The sequence below is a fragment of the Panthera onca genome, chromosome B2 (assembly GCF_046562875.1).
Source record: "Panthera onca isolate mPanOnc1 chromosome B2, mPanOnc1 haplotype 2, whole genome shotgun sequence".
NCBI lineage: Eukaryota > Metazoa > Chordata > Mammalia > Carnivora > Felidae > Panthera > Panthera onca.
Window position 1 is genome coordinate 62714330 of NC_138343.1, and position 21932 is coordinate 62736261.

The following is a 21932-nucleotide window of genomic DNA, read 5'->3' on the forward strand; positions in this document are numbered from 1 at the left end:
ACTATAGAGCTACAGTAAAGTTGAGCAGTTGCCACAAAAACCGTATCGACCTCTAACTTAAAAAACTATGCTTTAAGAAAGTGTGCTGGGGCACTAGGGTGGCTCAGTTGGTTAAGCGTCCAACTTTGGTTCAGGTTATGATTTCATGGTTCACGAGTTCGAGCCCCATGCCAGGCTCTGTGCTAACAGCTCAAAGCCTGGAGACTTCTTCAGTTTCTGTGTTTCCCTCTTTCTCTGCACGTCTCCAGCTTGCGCTGTCTCTTTCTCTCTCTCAAAAATAAATAAACATTTAAAAAACAAAAGTTTGGGGCATCTGGGTGGCTCAGTCTGTTAAGCATCCAACGTCAGCCCATCATGAACTCATGGTTCATGGGTCTGAGCCCTGCATCTGGCTCTGTGCTGACAGCTCAGAGCCTGGAGCCTGCTCTGCATTTTGTGTCTTCCTCTCTCTCTCTGCCCCTCTCCCGCTCATGCTCTGTCTCTCAAAAATAAATAAACATTAAAAAAAATTTTTTTTTCAAGTTTGCTGATCTCTGTTCTGGATAATTTATGTTTCTAGAGAAGAGACTTTCACATTAACTTTCACATTAACATAACTGGCTTTTTTAAAAGGCCAACAGACACTAAAAAAATATATTCAATACCTAAAATAAATAGAAAAACTACTAAAAAAATGTTCTTTCAATAAGTACTCTTTTTTCATGACATCAAGGCAGACAAAGAGTACTGGAAATATGCCTTGATTATAAAGCATTTGTGTTCTAAGAACTCAGAACAACAAAAGATTATTGACCAATTTTATTCCCACTACAAATTGCATTTGATAAATGCTACTTTTTATTTATTGAAGTTTCTGAGATCAAATTACAAAAGGGAACTTTGAAAAGCTTATTAGCACCTCACACATTTCCTAATATTAAAAAAAAAAAAAGAATCAAAACCTATTTTAATAAGGAGAAATGTCTTCCATTAACAAGGATAAATGTTTTCCAAAGAGAAAATTTTAAATGTATAAAAAAAATTGTAAAACTTTATTGATATTAAAACGTTAAGGAAGAAGATTTAAGAAAGAAACTCACTGACAAACATTAATTCAAAGATTTAGACTGATGCATTGGATTCGAAAAGATACACAGATGGGTTTTCATCAAAGAACTGTTTATAAAAATGGAAAAACTGCAAACATCATAAATGTCCAAGTAGTCGTCACTAGAAGATTAAATAAATTGTATCCTTTAACTTTCATCTTTTTTTTTTTAAATGTTCATTTATTTATTTTGAGAGACAGAGGGAGAGTGTGAGCAGGGAAGAGGCAGAGAGAGAGAGAGAGAGAGAGAGAGAGAGAGAGAGAGAATCCCAAGCAGGCTCTGTACTGTCAGCACAGAGCCCAACACGAGGCTCAAGCTCACAAACCATGAGATCATGACCCAAGCCAAAATCAAGACTGGATGCTTAACCAAATGAGCCACCCAGGGGCCCCTAAATAAACTGTATCCTAAAAAGAGAATGCAATACTGTCAAAAATAATGAATCTACACTACTATCCTAAAGACATACCTAAAATATGTCAGCAAGTAGGTTATCAAGAATTACATAAAATGAAATCACATTTCTGTAAAACTATAACCTGGAGGGCATATGTATGGGGGGAAGGGCACTCTGCATGTATCTGACCACATAAAAAAATGTCTAGGCAGAACAACACAGACAAAAATGGATAATTGTGGTTATTGCTTGGTGATGATATAAAAGGTGGTTTATTCTTTTTCTTATTTTCTTTCTACATTTTTCTGAATGAGTCTTTATTATTTCCATTATATACTATTTCCATTTTCAGGGGGAAAAAAATCAAGACTTACCCAACTAAAAGAAGAAGTGCACAAATTACAGCAAATCCCAAAGTATACTTGAATGCTGTTTTAATTTGCTAGATGCCAAGGAGAAAAAGTATACCATTTAGTAAGACCTTTAAAATATAAAATATTCTTGCTACAGTGTAACAGTACTTTCATATCAAATGTACATTTATATTCAATTGCATAAAATTTCCTTGTTGAAAAAAAGAATCTTAAAATTTAATAAAAAACAACATATATGCCACATCATAAGTATCTCTGCAAACCATACTAGATTTTAAAATCTTTTCAATGATTAGACCTTATGAAAATCAGTACTCAAAAACATAATCAATTCTTCAGTGAGCATCATTAGTAAAATTATCAGAATATTTAATAAAATATTCCCCCAAACAGGAAGCAATCAGAATCTATAATACCTCTCCCCCAATTCATTGAAATGGGTTATAATAGTAATTGCAATAAATATTTAATATGCATATATGTGTATATACTTTATATATAAAATATGTACTTATATAAAACAAATATATAAAACATATATGTAAGTTTATAAGACATCTATCATTATCTTTGTTCAAAGACAAAGAAAAATACAAAGCTGGATATTCTAAATACGAAAAGACAAGTTAACCTCAAAGAAAAGGTTAAATTGGTAAAAAAAAAAAAAAAAAAAAAAAAAATTTTGTCTCTCAGCCTAATGAAGTCTCTAAAAGTCACTTTTTAAAATTTAAATTCATGCTTCATATAAACGAATTCTTCACAAAGGACTTAAGACAGTCTTTAGGAAAAAAACTAAAGGTTAAGGAGGATCTTAAGATCAACCAAAGAGTTGGGGAAGATGAACTTTAGAACAAGTGAAAAGAGAAAGCATGTATCTCATTCAGTTTTTAACATTAATTTCCTAACCAGCCACTCCACCTTACATATGTTGGGTTTTCAAATAGAGTTACATAGGTATCTGCAAATAATTAATTTTGACTTTCTTCATAAATACTTAAACATCTTATTTTTTCTCTAACAAATTGTACTTTTTACCACTCAGGTAATCAGTTAAAATATTGTTATGTACTTGCTCCTGATCTTAATGCAAATACTTTAAGGTTTTAATAAACCTGATTAAGCATAATTCTGGCTTTTGAGTGAAAACTGCATATATTTTTTTGTGCTTAAATACAAAATATAACCAAGGTATAAAACAAATTCCTGTAATTCAATAAAAAGACAAAAGACATTCCTTTTATGCTGCTTTTTTCCCTTAAATCAGAAAAAAACTATTCAATTTTAGCAAATACCTTTCAACATACAATTTCTTTGACCTATTAAATTACTATATATTAATAGGTGTGCTGATTCCAAATTACCCATGTAATCTAGAGATGGGCCCAACTCAGTTATACTATATTAATGTATTTTTAAGATACCTCTGAATTAAATTCAGTAGTATTTCAGTTAAGATTTTTATACTAATATTAAGTGACAATGGTCTGAAATTTGGAACATGCATGTATGTTATATTTATCAGGTTTTTATATGAGTGTTATCCTGGATTAGTAAAAATTGTCTGCAAGTGTTCTTTACGTTCTAGAACAAGGGTCAGCAGACTGTCCTGTGGGCCCCATGTAGCCTGCTTCCTATTTTACTGGATCACATTACGCTCATTAAGTATTGTCTCTGGCTACTTCTACAGTACAAGAGCAAAAGTGAGTAGTTGAGACAGGGACTATATGGCCCACAAAGCCTAAAATGTTTACTCCGTGGCCTTTTAGGGAAAAAGTCTGCCAATCCCTGTTCTAGAACTGCTCTAAACAAGTCACATGTGGCTATTGAGCACTCGATATTATGGCTAGTTCAAACTGAGATGTGCTGTAATGTAAAATACATTTTAAATTTCAAAGACTTAGTGTGAAAAAAGAAACTTAATATCTCATTAATAATGTGTTTTGCCTCTATTTGAAATTATAATACTACTTGGAACCTATTACATCAAATACAACATACCATTAAAAATAATTTCAACTGCTCCTTTTTACTTATTTTAATGTCACTATTAGAAAATTTAAAATTTCACACCTGGCTCACATTGTATTTCTATTAGACAACACAACTCTATAATAAACTCAAACAGTCATGTCATTCTTTGAGGAAATAATCTTTCCTCTTCCCCCTAAATTGGGACCTCTAAAACAAACATACTTACAGTGCATTTACTAGTATCATCATCATCCTTTTCTTCATAGTAGAAGTAGACAAAAGGGATCCAGAAGAACACGCAGAATAATATAACAGAATATAAGGCTGTGGAAAGAAATAATAGACTGAGTTCTACAGAATACATTTGAACTTAATAATTATCATACATATATTCTTATGTGTGTGTATATTAACATACAAATTAACTTAACCAAATTCACATTTACATACCAAATTTGCTCCCCCATCTGATCTTTAGACCTGTAACTCTATGTTTATATGTAATATCCAAATCAGCCTTTTCTGACCCCTGTCCCAAGAAATCAATAGCACCATCACAATTCAAATTAACTATGGGTCAATTTTCAGCAATAATAATGATAATAACTGTGCCTATAAAAAGTGTGACGGCTAACATTTGAGCTCTTACTATGTACTCACCACAGTGCTAAGAACTTCCTATGAACCACCTCATTTAAGGGAATGTTAACTTTTATATTCCTTCCAACTTAAAATCAAGTAAAGTTGACAAAACATTTGCCACTCAAGTTAAAGAAACAGCTATAATTGATACTGTTCTTTTGGTACAAATAATTTCCTCAATCTAAGTTTAAAATATGGAGTGTTATAAAACTGATCTTATACAAATCAAAACTGAGAGAAGTTAAGAATGGTAAAACAGTAAAATCAGATTCAAAGTTAACAGATACAAATTACTATTTATCTGCTTTAAAATAATACTAAAGATACTCTGACCCAGTAGCCAAAGTATTTTTTTAATTCAATCTAAAACTTAAAATTTGAACAGCCAAAGTATATTTAACAACAAAAACAACATAAACAACTTTTAGAGGCTTCATAAACCTAAGAAACGTGTTTTTAAAATTTTCTGTGAATTTACACTTATTTGCATGTACATAAGTTCACGGAAAGAGGGACAATATAATTATATAAGACAATCACAGGATAATAATCATTATACTCCTTTGTAAAAAAAAAAAAAGGATTTGTTAGTAATGTATAATATAACCTCAATTACTTTACCGTTGGAAGGAATGATTATATGTTATAGAATTTTTAAACATGATCTTAATACTTGCTAGCACTATCTCATTTATCTGGAGGCCACTTATGAAACAGCCCCATGAATGCAGCATAGCTATAAAACTCAGCAAACAGCCCTAAATAATCAATAGAAAAGTAAAAGGTAATTTTTATTGAGCAATCATAAAATAACTGTCAGCAAACTAAATTTGGGCACTACAGATGTTTAGTGAAATATATGCAGTCTTGCCGCTCTGGAAAACAGTGTGGAGGTTCCTCAAAAAATTAAAAATACATCTACCCTATGACCCAGCCATAGCACTACTAGGAATTTACCCAAGGGATATAGGAGTGCTGATGCACAGGGGCACTTGTACCCCAATGTTTATAGCAGCACTTTCAACAATAGCCAAACTATGAAAACAGCCTAAATGTCCATCAACTGATGAATGGATAAAGAAATTGTGGTTTATATACACAATGGAATACTACTTGGCAATGAGAAAGAATGAAATATGGCCTTTTGTAGCAACGTGGATGGAACTGGAGAGTGTTAGGCTAAGTGAAATAAGTCACACAGAGAAAGACAGATACCATATGTTTTCACTCTTATGTGGATCCTGAGAAACTTAACAGAAGACTATGGGGGAAGGGGAGAGAAAAAAAAAGTTAGAGAGGGAGGGAGTCAAACCATAGGAGGCTCTTGAAAACTGAGAACAATCTGAGGGTTGATGGGGGGGTGGGTGATGGGTATTAAGGAGAGCACCTGTTGGGATGAGCACTGGGTATTATATGGAAACCAATTTAACAATAAATTCATATTAAAAAAAAGAAATATATACAGTCCTTTAATATTATGAGAAACTATTAATGGCAGTAACTCTTTAAGGGTAATGAACACTGGTGTTTCTATCACAAGACTGAGAATACAGTTAACCCCTGAATAATGTGGGGATTGAGGCACACTCCCTGCAGAGATGAAAATCTGCATATAACTTTTGGCTCCCCTAAATCTTAACTAATAGCCTACTCTTGACTGGAAGCCTTACTGGTAACATAAACAGTCAATTAACACACAGTTTATATGTTACATGTATTATACAACACATTCTTACAATAACACCAGCTAGAGAAAAGAAAATGGTATTAAAATCATAAGGAAGAGAAAATACATTTATAGTACTGTACGGATTTATCAGAAAATATCCACATTAAGTGTAACTAACAGTTCAAACCTGTGTTGGTCAACAATCAGCTGTAGTTATTATTAATATTTCTATTATAAATCTAACAGCCAATGGAAATAACACATATTCCAAATGTAACCAAAATAAGTATTCTAAAAACTTTAAAAAAGTAAAAATAAAAGGGACACAACTACAAATCACACTAAATACTATTCTAATAATTATGATTAAAATAATCAAATAGGGACACCTGGGTGGATCAGTCCGTTAAGTGTTTGGACTCTTGATTTCGGCTCAGGTCATGATATCATGGTTATTGAGATTGAGCCCCTTTTTGAGTTCTGCCCTAATAGCTCAAAGAAACTGCTTGGGATTCTCTCTCTCCCTCTCTCTGCCCCTGCCCCACTCAAATGCTCAGGTGCATACACTATCTCAAAATATAAATAAATAATCAATTAATCAAATAACTTATATAGAATAGGAGGAACCCTAAATTAGCATAACAGAGTTTAGTGGGCTGATAGCCACATCCCCCAAATTTTCATAAATTAACAGGTGCCATAAGGCTTGGCTTCACTCTCAGCATGTTGCTTATGTCTACTACTTGGTGGCTTATGCCTTTAGGTAGCCAAACAGCCTATGGCTATTTCATAAACATTACTTGTATTCCTGAACCCCTGTGATCAATGATCTTGTAGCTACATAAGTTAACATCGTATTCAATTAGCATAACAAACTATAAAATTAATTCCTATAACTGATTAAAATACAAATAACCCATTTTTTAAAATGGACAAAAGACAGACACTTCACCATGGAAGATATACAAAATGGCCAACAAGCACACTTTAAAAGGCCCTCATCGTTAGTCATCAAGAAGATGTCAATTAAACCGACAATGAGATACACATACCCAAAAGAACAGCTAAAATTCAACTGACAATACCAAGTGCTGCCAAGAATGTAAAGCAACTGACATTCTCATACTTTGCTAGAGGCAGGGTACAGTGGCCCAACACTACAGAAAACCGTTTAGTAGTTTCTTACCAGGTTAAACTTACAACTACCACGTGATCCAGCAAGTCTATTCCTCTCTCAATGAAGAGCAGCAAAATATGCAAAGTGTTTCTGCCCAGAGAAGCCTGCTGAGGTTACAGAGTCCAGGGCTTTTACTGGGGACTTGTAAAACAGGCACAATACAAAGTACATCCAAGCATTGGGTTCACAGGAGTTAGTCCAGGGTCAGCCACACAAGCAGGCCTTCCTGAAGGTAGGCGATAACTGAACAGACTCAGGTGAACAACAAAAGTGTTCTCAGCAACATTATTCACAGTGGCCAAAAACTGGAAACAATCCAAGTGTCCATCAACAGGTAAACAGATAAACAAACTAAGTGGTATTATATTTAAACAAATGACTAGTATATAGTAACAAAAAAGAACTACGGATACACACAAGGAATAAAACAAGCCCAGACACAAGAGTACATTTTTTGTGACTGAACTTAAGGAAGTTCTAAAACTGGAAAACTAATTTATTGCAACACAAGTCAAAAAAGTGGTTGTGGTAGCTACTGACTGTAAAGAGATATGAAGATGTACAGCAACTAAAATCTGCATATGTTGCTGACAGGAACAACCCAAAAGAGACAGTTTCTAGGAATCAACACCTGAAGGAAGGAAGTGGGGAAGAGACACACTTCCGAGAAGATTCTATAATATCCCTTCAGCAGTCTGTGATTCAAAATACATGTAGAACAACTGCTCTAAATCTTTGCTTTGCTAACACCACACTCTAAATCAACTATCTTCTGACTATTCTTTTTCAGTGTCCTTCATAAAGATCCCTTCCTTTAGTCCATAAATGTTAATCTGTAAAGAAAAAAAAAAAACTAACATTTTTATGTGTTTCAGATTAGTTCCCTAATGTCCAGGTGAGTTTATATACCTGTAAATAAAAAAAAAAAGTTGCTGCTACCACTATCATGAAACAGAGAAATTGCTTCTTTTAAAGTTCTACTTCAAACTGATAATTATGTACAAAGGAAAATTATTCTTAACAGTGATGACACTCTGATATCCTTACATCTTTATAAAGTGTGCTTTAATTTGTAAATGTTTTTGTTAAAAGATTGCTACTAGCAAGTAAAAGATAAACAGACTGTTTGGTTTAATAGTCCCACTAACATCAAAGAAAACATATTAACAAATTTTAGAACCCCATGTCCACAAAAATTGGCAAGAATTAAACTCATAAAACAAATTCTTTTTTAAAAAACTTAGCAAGAAAGCAGCAAAAACAAATGAACAGAGAGCAATCATGTCATGTCCATCTTAAAAGGATATGGACAAAAACTGGGTCAAAGAATATATGATAATTGTTACGATCATTTCATATACACAAAGCAGACAATCTACCTTTTAAAAAATGTCTATCATTAAATTGCAACTCACAGGAAAATGAATTTGGATAAATTAGGCTTTTTTTTAGTTCATTTATTTTGAAAAAGAGGGAGAGTACGCAAGCAGGGAAGGAGCAGAGACAGAGTGGGAGAGAAAGAATCCCAAGCAGGCCCCATGCTATCAGTCCAAAGCCAACATGGGGCTCGAGCCCATGAACCATGAGATCATGACCTGAAGTGAAATCAAGAGTCAGACGCTTTAAGTAACTGAGTCACCCAAGTGCCCCAACTGGGATAAATTAGGCTTTTGAATTTTTAGACATTCTTTGTTCCTCCTAACTACCGATGAAAACACTAAAACAAAGGATAATTTAGTCAATATTGTGAGATATAATTAATCATTACTACAAAGCATTTTGTTTTAGAGGGTCAAAGTATAAAGATATTCTGGGAATTCTAAAAGCCTTCTAAAATTATCCCATTTACCCAGCTGAAAGAATCCGGGGTCAGGACTGCTAGCTGCATATCCAAATACTCATTTTCATTTCAGCTGCTATGCCCCTTTTTGTCCTTCCCCTTTTCTCCAGCTTCCTGCCTGAAATGGATACATGACAACTTAAACTCCAGCCATCATTTTGGACTTTGGTAACTATATAAGATGGAAATCATGTACTAAGGATGGAGAGCAGAGGAAAAAAACAAAAAAAAACCCCACAAGCTTACGACCCTCATGATGCCATAGTACTGCCATATGATCCCTGAATAGCCCATTTCCAGACTTATTTTAAATGAGACTAAAAAAAAATAAAATAAAATAAGGACAACACTATACTATATATGCCATGTATTTCCAATCTGCTAAACAGCAGACAGGTGTAAGCCCTAAAACAGAATATGACACGAGAAATAGGAGAACCCAAACATTCACTCCTGAACTATCCAGAGCTGTTGGTAGCCTGTGAGTCATGAGTGTAACAGATCTCAATTAACTTTTACCACTGAACATGCTAGCATCATGAGATGCCCCAGAATCCCCTGGGTTTTAGATATACCTCTTGCCTTCACTGTGTAGCAGCAACTCTATTTCCCCTAATAACCAGCATCAATCATTCCAGCCAACATGGTAACTATTATTGCCTGTTCATTTCAATAGAATAAGGAAACCAAATGGTTAGGTGGAAGTAATACCTCTAATTCAATGAAACTATTGTTTCATCCTTACTAGAAGTGCTTCCATCTGGCTATTAAGAATTCTAACCAGCAGAACTCAGTTACTAGAAACAAGTTTTGTGACTAGGTCATTAGAAATAATTGTACAAACTACCAGACTCACTTCTATCCCTTAGTTATTAAAGATGGGTACAGATTATGGGACAGAGTCCCATGTAATGCTCACTGGTCCATAGCATTCTCTAAAATAATAATAACAGTAATAACAAAAACACTTCTCAGTTCATTTTATGAAGCTAGCAGGGTTTTCATATGCAAACCTGACAAGAATAATAAGATACAGGAAATTTATAAACCAGTCTCACCTCTCAATTTTTAAGAGAATCCCAAATAAGGTAACAGCAAAACAAGCCCAACAAGAGATTTAAAAACCAAAAAAGCCACCATCATGACCAATCAAGGTTTATCCTAGGAGCGCAAAGTTGGTTGAAGAATAATTTACCTATGTAATACATTACTTAAAAGATTAAAAAAAAAAAAAAAAAAAAAACACCTCACATGATTATCTCCTCTGATAAAATGTATTCAACTCAAATATCTAATGAGTATGTTCCAGTCATCATTATAGGGTTCATGAATATGGCTAAATCAAAGCTCAGAAGTCCCGACTTTCATAAGAAAGATGGGGGGAGTGGAACTCAGTGGGAGGAAAAATAAAATATTTGGAATCACTGTGTGAACAGCTCAGACCACATTAAAAAAATGTCTTAAAACGGTTAGAAAAACACAAACAACCTAACTTTAAAAAAGGTAACTCAAATAGAAAATTGAAAAAGCCAATAAATTTTTTAAAAACATGCAATTTCTTTTTCAAAATAAGAGAAATGAAGATTAAGGACCTATCATTTCACACTTGCCACACTGGCAAAAACTAAAAATACATAGCAGTATCCAAGTTTGGCATAGAGAACACCTGAAACTAATGTAACATTGTGTGTCAACTATACTCCAAAAAAAGTACACTATGGATTCTGAAACTACAGCCACAGTCTCGCCCTTCCATATTATCCAAATAATATTAGTCTTGTCAGTAGTATTTAAAAAATTTTTTTTAATGTTTATTCATTTTTCGAGAGACAGAGAGAGACAGAGCATGAGAGGGAAAGGGGCAGAGAGAGGGAGACACAGCATCCAGAGCAGGCTCCAGGCTCTGAGCTGTCAGCACACAGCCCGACGTGGGCCTCAAACTCATTAACTAGGAGATCATGACCTAAGCCAAAGTCAGATGCTCAACTGACTGAGCCACCCAGGTACCCCTTGTCAGTAGTATTTTATAGCAATATTTTAATCTCAGGTTACAGTTTCCTTGCTATTCCAAGAACTCAGATAATGCATGAACACTTTTTTTTAAATGTTTATTTATTTTTGAAAGAGAGAAAGAGAGAAAGGGTAAGGGAGAGGGAGAGAGAGGGGGAGGGAGGAGAGAGAGAGAGAGAGAGAGAGAGAGAAAGAGAAAGAGAGAGAGAGAAAGTGAATGAACGGGGGAGGGGTAGACAGAGAGGGAGACAGAATCCAAAGCAAGTTCCAGGCTCTGAGCAGTCAGCACAGAGCCCAACACGGGGCTCCAACTCATGAGCCATGAGATCAAGACCTGAGCTGAAGTCAGACACTTAACCAACTGAGCCACCCAGGTGCCCCAATACATGAACACTTTTAAATGTTCTTTTTCTCCCCTTCATTTTGAAGGTAGTATATACTCATTTTGGTAATCTTGCAAAATAAAAATATACACACAAAATAAAACAGTTACACATAATTCAACTACCTAAATGCCACCTAATTTAACCTTTGGGATGTTTTCTTTTAGTTGTTGATTGCACACACAGCTTTTATTTTTATTTTCTATATAACTGTAATAGATCGGGCCAGGGGCCAGGAAACTACAGCCTATAGGCCAAATCTGGCCCACCACCTGCTTTTGTAAATAATGTTCTATTGGAATATAACAGCAAAAACAAAAACACCAACTTTAGGATACAGAGCAATTGGAAGGATCACACCCTTTTCATGGGAATTAAAGTGGTATAAATACTGAGGAAAATAATTTGTCATTATTTAGAATGTTCAAGATGCACATAACTTATGGTCCATCAATTTTATGTATGTATTTGGCACATATGCAACAGGAAACATGTACAAACATGTTCCTCACACAGTTTTTAGTAGCAAAAAATCCAAATGTCCAGACTGATTACCATGTGTTATATTCAGACACAATAAACTACACTTTATGCAAGAACACATAAGAATCTCAGAAACATAAGGCTGAATGAAAACAAGTAATTTCGTATAAAGTTCAAAATGTAAAACCAAAGATACAGCATGGCAGATACAGCAAGGCAAAGCAAGGGATTAACAGACTAAAAAAGTCAGAATAGTGATTACTTCTAAGGGGGTTGGAGGAGAGATGGCACCAGGGAAAGGCACACAAGGGACTTCAAACTTTATATGTTACATGCTTAATAAATATTTTGCAAGTATAAAAGTATTATATGTTGACTAAACATCAAATCTGTCAATATTTGCAATACTGCTATGTCAGCTGCATCTGGATTCTTGACCCAGAGAAACTGTGAGATAATGTTTGTTTTAAACTGCTAAATTTGGGTGTGATTTGGTACACACAACAGGTAACTACTACTGCTGTTAATAGTAACTCACTGATTCAAACAGCAAGGAGCATGATCTGACAGTATACAACTGAGAGAACAAAACTGTTTATAGGCTTTAACTTAGAATATGTAGTCTGAAGAATAGTCATTTTCCTTAAGAGGTTTTTTGGGTTTTTTTTTGGTTGTTTGTTTCCTCTACTATTTCCACTTGGAAACAAATCCTTAGGACACTAAGTCTCATGGAGTCATTATCCAGAGAATGTCTTGAGCAAATGTAATCCAAAGCCATTTAGAAAACTCCCCCAATAATTAAGAATACAGTCTTTTAAGAAGGGGGAAGGAAAGCACAACTATCTCATCAAGAACTTCACAAAACTGAATCAAAAAAAAAAAAAAAAGTCCTCCAATTTAGTCTCAGTCCATCTTACCTAGAAAAGCAATTTAGAGATGTTTTCACAACAATAAAGAATCAAAAAGATGTGGGGCGCCTGGGTGGCTCAGTCGGTTAAGCGTCTAACTTCAGCTCAGGTCACGATCTCATGATTCGTGAGTTCGAGCCCCACGTCGGGCTCTGTGCTGACAGCGCGGAGCCCGGAGCCTGCTTCAGATTCTGTCTTCCTCTCTCTCTGCCCCTCCCCCGCTCCCCCTCTGTCTCTGTTTCTGTTTCAAAAATAAATAAACCTTAAAAAAATATTTTAAAACAAAAAATCAAAAAGATGTAAATCTGATGAGATGTTAGGTCAATTCTTCTAATTTTCCCGTATCATTGCACAGAGGTTTACTCTCCTTGCTCTCTTAGCTGATGTGAATTAAAACAACAACAGATACCAGATACCACATGTCTCATACTCCTCATACCATGAAGTAGATACTACTTTATCACCACTTCACAAGTGGAGTAGTCATAAAGAAGTTAAATGACTTCAAGGTCCCACAGTACTCATCTCAAACTAAGACACTAGGAGGTTGTAAACCCTACGTTCAAAATGCATAGTAAAGACTCCAGGTACAACTTTTCAGGATTTAACCAACAGGGAGTAACGAAAAACTTCATAAAAGCCCTCTTAAGTGCTCTTAAGGCATGGCATAGAAAAGGCATAGCATAGAAATAGGAGTTTGTAAGTTTCTTGGTCCATCTTATTCTTCCTTAGTTCTGTAACTTAACCTCATCCAAATATGCATACATCTATTTTCACTAGAGAAACACTGAAGAGCAAAAAGAACTTATTATAACACCTAATAATCTAGGATTCTTTGAATAAGAGCATTCGTATGGTGGACAACAATGCAGTAAATGCTTTTTAAAAAAAATACAGATACACTAGATCCTCAAACCAGTAGTATTTGAAACAGCCCAAAACTATGGTCAACAGGCACATGAAAAGATGCTCAACGTCACTCCTCATCAGGGAAATACAAATCAAAACCACACTCAGATATCACCTCACGCCAATCAGAGTGGCCAAAATGAACAAATCAGGAGACTATAGATGCTGGCGAGGATGTGGAGAAACGGGAACCCTCTTGCACTGTTGGTGAGAATGCAAACTGGTGCAGCCGCTCTGGAAAACAGGGTGGAGGTTCCTCAAAAAATTAAAAATAGATCTACCCTATGACCCAGCAATAGCACTGCTAGGAATTTACCCAAGGGTTACAGAAGTGCTGATGCATAGGGGCACTTGTACCCCGAAGTTTATAGCAGCACTCTCAACAATAGCCAAATTATGGAAAGAGCCTAAATGTCCATCAACTGATGAATGGATAAAGAAATTGTGGTTTATATACACAATGGAGTACTACGTGGCAATGAGAAAGAATGAAATATGGCCCTTTGTAGCAACGTGGATGGAACTGGAGAGTGTTATGCTAAGTGAAATAAGCCATACAGAGAAAGAGAGATACCATATGTTCTCACTCTTAGGTGGATCCTGAGAGACTTAACAGAAACCCATGGGGGAGGGGAAAGAAAAAAAAAAAAGGAGGTTAGAGTGGGAGAGAGCCAAAACATAAGAGACTCTTAAAAACTGGGAACTAACTGAGGGTTGATGGGGGGTGGGAGGGAGGAGAGGGTGGGTGATGGGTATTAAGGAGGGCACCTTTTGGGATGAGCACTGGGTGTTGTATGGAAACCAATTTGACAATAAACTTCATATATTGAAAAAAAAAAAAAAAACAGCCCAAAACTGAACTCAACTGATCATGAATTTCAGAATAAACAAGCTATGATATGTTAATACAATGGAATATTTATAGCAATGACGATCAACAAAGTACTGTTACCTGCAATAATACAGATGAATCTCAAATATAATGCTAAACACTAAAGAAACGAAACAGAAAACAATATATACTATATAATTCAATTTACATCTACACAAAAAATGACACCCAAGAATCAGTGTCAGAAGAAGGAAGGGTCTCTAGGATAAAGTGATAGGACAATTACAGAAGGGCTGAACACACCAGTCTTGAATAATTCCCGCTTTTGGTTTGGGCTCTATTGCTACAACCCCTGAATGTATACAAAATCAAAACAAAAAGTTAGAGAAACTATTAAGTAAAATGAAAATTCACTTAAAAGAAATTAAGGAAACAATCACAAAATCAAAAGGCAACCAACGGAATGGGAAAAGATATATGCAAATAACATATCAGATAAAGGATTAGTATCTAAAATCTATAAAGAACTTACCAAACTCAACATACAAAAAACAAATAATCCAGTGAAGAAATGGGCAGAAGACATGAATAGATGCTTTTCCAAAGAAGACATCCAGATGGTCAACAGACACATGAAAAAATGCTCAACGTCACTCCTCATCAGGGAAATACAAATCAAAACCACACTGAGATACCACCTCACACCGGTCAGAGTGGTTAAAATTAACAACCCAGGAAATAACAGATGCTGGTGAGGATGTGGAGAAACGGGAACCCTCTTGCACTGTGAGTGGGAATGCAAACTGGTGCAGCCACTCTGGAAAACAGTGTTGAGGTTCCTCAAAAAATTAAAAATAGAACTACCCTATGACCCAGGAATGGCACTACTAGGAATTTATCCAAGGGATACAGGAGTGCTGATGCATAGGGGCACGTGTACCCCAATGCTTATAGCAGCACTTTCAACAATAGCCAAATTAAGGAATGAGCCTAAATGCCCATTAACTGATGAATGCATAAAGAAGATGTGGTTTATATATACAATGGAATACTACTTGGCAATGAGAAAGAATGAAATCATGCCATTTGCAACAATGTGGATGGAACTGGAAGGTATTATGCTGAGTGAAATAAGTCAGTCAGAGAAGGACAGATATCATATGTTTTCACTCATATGTGGATCTTGAGAAACTTAACAGAAGACCATGGGGAAGGGAATGGGAAAAAAATAGTTACAGAGAGGGAGGGAGGCAAACCATAAGAGATTCTTAAATACAGAGAACAAACTGAAGGTGGAAGCGGGCGGTGGAGGAGAGGGAAAAATGGGTGATGGGCATTGAGGAGGGCACTTGTTGGGATGAGCACTGTTGCATGTAAGTGATGAACCATGGGATTCTACCCCAAAAACCAAGAGCACACTTTACACACTGTATGTTAGCCAATTTGACAATAAATTGTATTTTAAAAAACTAAAAAATTTTTTAAAAATTAAAAATTTTATAAAAGAAATTAAAAGAAAGTAGTGAAAGTGTTAAAACTAAAAATTTCAAGAATGGTTAGAGAAAACATTATAGTAAGCTTTACAATAAATTAAAATTAATACAATGTAAAAACTTAAAGATTAAAATAAATTTGAAATGTAAAAATAGAACTCAGATAAAAAGCCTAAACACATACATGAGATAAAAACTTGAACAGGTTCAAACATGAGATTAAAACAGAAGTGAAACAAAAATGTCAGACAAGAGCAGTTTTATAAAAGAAAATATCAAAGAAGTTTAAAGATATAAATCAAGAAATAAAAACATTCAAAAAGGAAAAAAGGACTGAATCCTGAATGTTTCTAGGATAAACAATAGCCTCATATGAGGGGGTCTCTTCTGAGTACAGAATCCCTATGAGTATAGGGCAAAAGAGCAGAAATAAACAACTTTACTCTCTCATCCTTCAACAAGCTCCAGGAGACTCCTTTGCAGGCAGCTTCAGGTACCTGAGGACTGTTAATAACCAATCAATAGCTAGGGGAGAACAAGCAGGTAGAAGCAGCAGCTAGTTGGCCTGAATCTCCAGGAAAAAAATACCCAAAGTTCCATTAATATAACAGAAGTATCTCAAAAATACGGTTTCCAGACCCTAGGATTAGCACGGATCATTTCAGGGTATGCAAATATGAAAATTATTTTCATAATATCAAAATGTCATTAGCCATTCCACTAACAGCTACTATTTTTTTAAGTTTATTTATTTTGAGAGAGAGAGAGAGAGAGAGAGAGAGAGAGAGCGAGCAGGGGAGGGGTGAGAGAGAGAGGGAGAGAGAGAATCCCAAGGGGGCTCCATACTGTCAGCACAAAACCCCACATGGGGCTTGAACTCACGAACTGTGAGACCATGACCTGAGCCGAAATCAAGAGTCAGTCACTTAGTCAACTGAGCCACCAGGCACCCCATAGTTATTATATTTTTCGCCACCAAGCAATCACCAGTGGGGAAAACTTTTATTTAGGGAAGTCCCTTTTGACACGGTAATAATTCCATTAGATGTCTACCTTTGAGTACCCACCTTTTTAATATCCTGTGAGAAGAGAGGTGCACATAAATTGCCCTTGTGAGAAGCACTCTGGTATTTCACTTGTGAGCTACACTAGGCACTTTTTTTCAAAGAACACCATTTTTCTTGAAAGAACAACTGACAGACAAGCAGTAGTTATCCAGGCTTGAGTATTAGATAGACTTTCTCAAAAATGAATAAAGTGGCTTTGTCACTTCAAAGAAAATAAGTAATAGTATTGCTGCCCAATAAAACCTAAGTTTTCAAAAGAAAATTAAGATTTTTGGAAAACTTGAATCCACCACCTTGAGTTTTACAACTTTCCAATACATAAACACTTTTCTGGTAAGAGCACTGGTGACATTAATGGAACACCAACGTAAACCAGACTCATTCTGGGTGTAATCTAGCATTCCGTATTATTTAAAAGATCCCAGATGATTTTTGGAGCTGCCCTGGGGGTTCAGTGCTATGAAGAATTCCCACAGGTAACATCCCCAGAACCATTTATTAAAAGGCAGCTCATTTAATGCCACAAAGCTCCAGCTTTAGGTTATGCCACTCACTAACAAGGTGATCTTTAATATCGCTAAATATCAATTTCTCCATCTGTAAAAGATAGAAAATACTTCCCAAAAAATGACATTCATGAAAATTAAGTAAAACGTTGAATATGAAAGTCTCATACAGTTCTTGGCAAGGTTAGACAATGAAAACATGTTGATATGTTAGAAGAAATTAGATAAACTATGGAATCTCACAGAATGGATACATAAAAATAGTTCTTTGGATAATATCTAGCATTTCTGGAGAAACAGGTGGGCTTGGGAATAGTAACTATTTCAGAAGCTATACAATCCTTTAGGCTCCCGGCGGTAGGTCACCATCTAAGTAAAAGCCAAGAGCCTATTAGCCATAGCTAAGGTGGATATGACTAACTTTATGCCAAAAACGATTAATATTAGTCTTGCTTTGAATCCACAGTCATCAAGAAATCTTCTATCATTATTTGGCTTCTCATGCAAATTTCTTCCCTAGGTCAGTATCTCAACTATACTATCCCAAGGTAGTTATGTTTCCAACTATAACTCAAGTTCTGCCAAAAATCAAACCCTTTATCCTTAAGTCCTCTACTGTTTGTAATGATTAACTTATCTCCCATGCTATGCATTTAAAATAGTAGGGACATATTTCCTTAGGAGAATTGAGAAAAATACACACTAAAATCATTTTAGGTAGATTAATTCTCTCCATAAAACAACTGGAAGGGCTTCATTAACATGTTCATTCAATTAACATTCCTGTATAAAAGTCTTTGTAACCTTGGTTACAATGGATTAATCTGGTAGCCTCTAAGTTCAATGATAAAATATGGCTCTTCAACCTGGACTGCACCAAGATAAAAGTTGCCTTATCTTGTCATGTGCTCTATTGCACAAATACACTTTAGTGTCACATAGAAGAGAGGCTCCCTTCCCCCAAAACTTTTTTGAAGTGATTTATATACATCCTACCAAAATCTGTACTGAAAAGATAACATTCTGTTTAATACAGCACCATTTCGAAGGTTCTAACAGGTCAAATTTATATTTTATGATTTACATTTAATGTATTCATCAGAAATAATGAATTCTACATTAAAATACCACAAAATATTTCTAAAATACATGCCAGAGGGATAGAATTACATGGGTTCTGAAGATTTTAGATCAGGAGAAAAGGCAAAGGCAGAGCCAAAGCAACTAAGTTAAAATTCAATGAAACCCTTGAAAAAATTATCCCACCAAAAGAAACTATGTTTTTCAGTTTCCAATTTAGTGTCCTGCTGAATTCTTATTCAACACATTGATTCATTGCTGAAAAAAATTGACATCCCTTCCTTAAATCAGCATTAATATTTTTATAAAAACACAAGTCTTATGTATATCCAGAGAGAACATCTGGGAAACATTTAGGTGCTTATAATAAGCTTTTATAATTGAACATTTGGGAAGGAAGAGAGAGGAAAGACCCAATCAACCAGAATCCCTTGGATTAAACTGGATCAGTATAGCACAATAAAGTTGATGCTACAAACTCTCCAGTGTACCCTCTACTAGTGTCAATGCTTAGAAAAAAATGTCTAGAAAACAGAGATTTTTTTAACTCAAGAGCGCAACTGGGAAACTGGTAATGTTAACAAAGGACAAGACTTGAGATTTAAAGTAACTTGACTGAAACTCTAAAGAGACATATAAATAAACCCAAATGAAGCAGAGTAGGTTAAAAGTTTCCAGATTAGGGGAATGAATGCTGTATTACTTACTCCTGGTGTTGAAACAATAATCACAAAAGTGATAGCAAAATGTTTACACATAGCTTAATTCTACATTTTGGTTAGCAGCCCAAATAGGAAATGAAACTGAGATACTTACTATAGTAACCATATAATACAGTGTCCTCAATCTGTCTGCTGACATTAGCATTAGCCCAGTCCTGGGATAAAAAGGAAATAGAAATATTAACGAAACATCCATTTGTGTAACAATTACAATTAGGTTTTAATATAACTGAATGTCACTTATAAATACATCATCAACTAAACAAGTATGGCCTGTGCCTTCAATAATTAATTAAGAGACAGATAAGTAAACAAACTTCAACAGGCAAATGCTCAGATGACAACATAGTTCTAGGGAAACACATAAACAGGCGCCACCAAACTCAGCCTAAAGATCAGGGATGGCTTCCCAAAATGATTCTAACCCGAAAAATGAAGAAAGAAAGGTCGTTCTCAGAAAATAGGAGGAAAAAAAAAAAAAAAAAAACAGTAGGAAGTACAGAAGATAGGAGGAACATACCTGAAAGTTTGAAAAAACTGCAAGAAGCTAAATATATAGTTTCATTAGAGCCTTTGGAAAGCTAAGAAAAAGCAGGTGGAGCAAGGGAGGGAAAGAGCCAGGTTTAAGGGACCATGAGTCATGCTAAGTATTTTGGACTTTGTCCTAAGGAAAACAGAAAATAGTGACGAATTATTATAGAGAGAGTGAAATACGATTGAATTTTAGAAAGAAGATATTTGAGTACAATATACATTTTTTAAAAATACCTAAAAAAAGTCAATCTAAACTTCTTTGCCTTCATCCCACACAAGTGTTCTTTAAATTAGTAATTTAAATGTAGTAATTTAACTTAGAAAATAATTCAAATTAATCTTTTCAAATAAAAAAATCTGTATACTAATGAATCAGAACTAAATGCAAATCTTTTTATTAAATGTCCTAAACTTTATGCATATGAAAAATTAAATGTGGAGAGTCTAAGTGACTACTGCTATTAAGTAGTAAGGCTCAAATTGGTATCAAAGGTCATTTCTTTTCTACAAACACTTTAAGAGCTCAAGTGGTATCAACATCCCACTATACTGGCTCTTAAGGAAGGGTATCAGCATTTAAAGTTCCTTCTAAAATAATTTAGGTTTTTCTTTTTTTTTTCTTTTTCACCTACAAACACTTTGAACAATGAACATCTATGAATTTCTTGTTGACAAATTGGTAAAAGAACAAAAATGTGGAAAATCCAAATTTAGCACCACAAAAGCAAAACTTGGACACACAAAGTAGAATAAAAATAGTATTTTTCCAATAGCAATAAAGACTATAAAAAATTTAATAGGTTAAATACAAATGTTATATTATACAAAGAAAATTAACTTGATTATAGAACTTTTTAAAGATCTAAATAAATGACAGTCACATGTTCCCACATGAAAAGATTGTAAATACCAAATCCCTCCAAATTAATCTATAAAAACTATATATACTGCCAATCCAAATCCCAATATACTAGGAGGTGGGAGTATTTTGACATGCTGATTAAAAAAATCATCTGAAAAACATACAGGCAAGAGCTAGGAAATTTTTCGAAAAAGATCAACAATGAGGAATTTACCCAATTATGAGATTTTATTAATAAAACATAAAAATCGGGGCGCCTGGGTGGCTCAGTCGGTTAAGCAGCCGACTTCGGCTCAGGTCATGATCTCACGGTCCGTGAGTTCAAGCCCCGCGTCGGACTCTGTGCTGACAGCTCGGAGCCTGGAGCCTGTTTCAGATTCTGTGTCTCCCTCTCTCTGACCCTCCCCCGTTCATGCTCTGTCTCTCTCTGTCTCAAAAATAAATAAGCGTTAAAAAATAAATAAATAAATAAAACATAAAAATCTATTATTATAGTAACTTTTCATTTACCTAGGTGGCAAAATTTAAAACACATTATTAGTGGCAAATGTGGAGACAAAGCCATCTCCTACATGGTAAGTAAAATAGTCTATGATCTAAACATTGTTTGTTGGAATATATCCTAAAAAGATTCACACAAATCAGGACAGGTATCAGTACACAGATATGTTTTAAAGACAAATAGTACTGTCTAATGAATGACCTCAAGAGCTCTTACTGGATTATATGGCAACAAGCTACCAAAATGAAGCCTCCATTTCCCATACAGTAGGAGGAGCTGAACCCCATATTCACAGGACTAAAGGAGCCCAAAGTCTCTAGATGTTCAGCAACTGGAATGTCCAAGCACCTCATGAACAGCTTGTATCAAGCGCACACTACCCGGTACCCAAGTCCATACTGTTTATCTACCTGCAAGGCCATTCTCCTTCTTGCCATATAAGACGAGCGAACAAAAGGAGGAAGAGGTACCTCTGCTAAAGCA

At 35.1% G+C, this 21932-nt stretch overlaps 1 protein-coding gene across 2 annotated transcripts in view; it reads right to left on the reverse strand.

Annotated features, from left to right (window-relative positions):
* The window catches only part of LMBRD1 (LMBR1 domain containing 1), a 112551-nt gene that overhangs the window by 80510 nt on the left and 10109 nt on the right, over positions 1-21932 (reverse strand). For both annotated transcript variants that reach the window (XM_060615858.2, XM_060615860.2), the window contains 3 exons: positions 19646-19706; positions 4057-4154; positions 1860-1927 (listed from right to left, as the gene is read on the reverse strand). In XM_060615858.2, coding sequence (XP_060471841.1) covers positions 1860-1927; positions 4057-4154; positions 19646-19706 — 227 coding nt within the window. The remainder of the gene's footprint in view (positions 1-1859; positions 1928-4056; positions 4155-19645; positions 19707-21932) is intronic.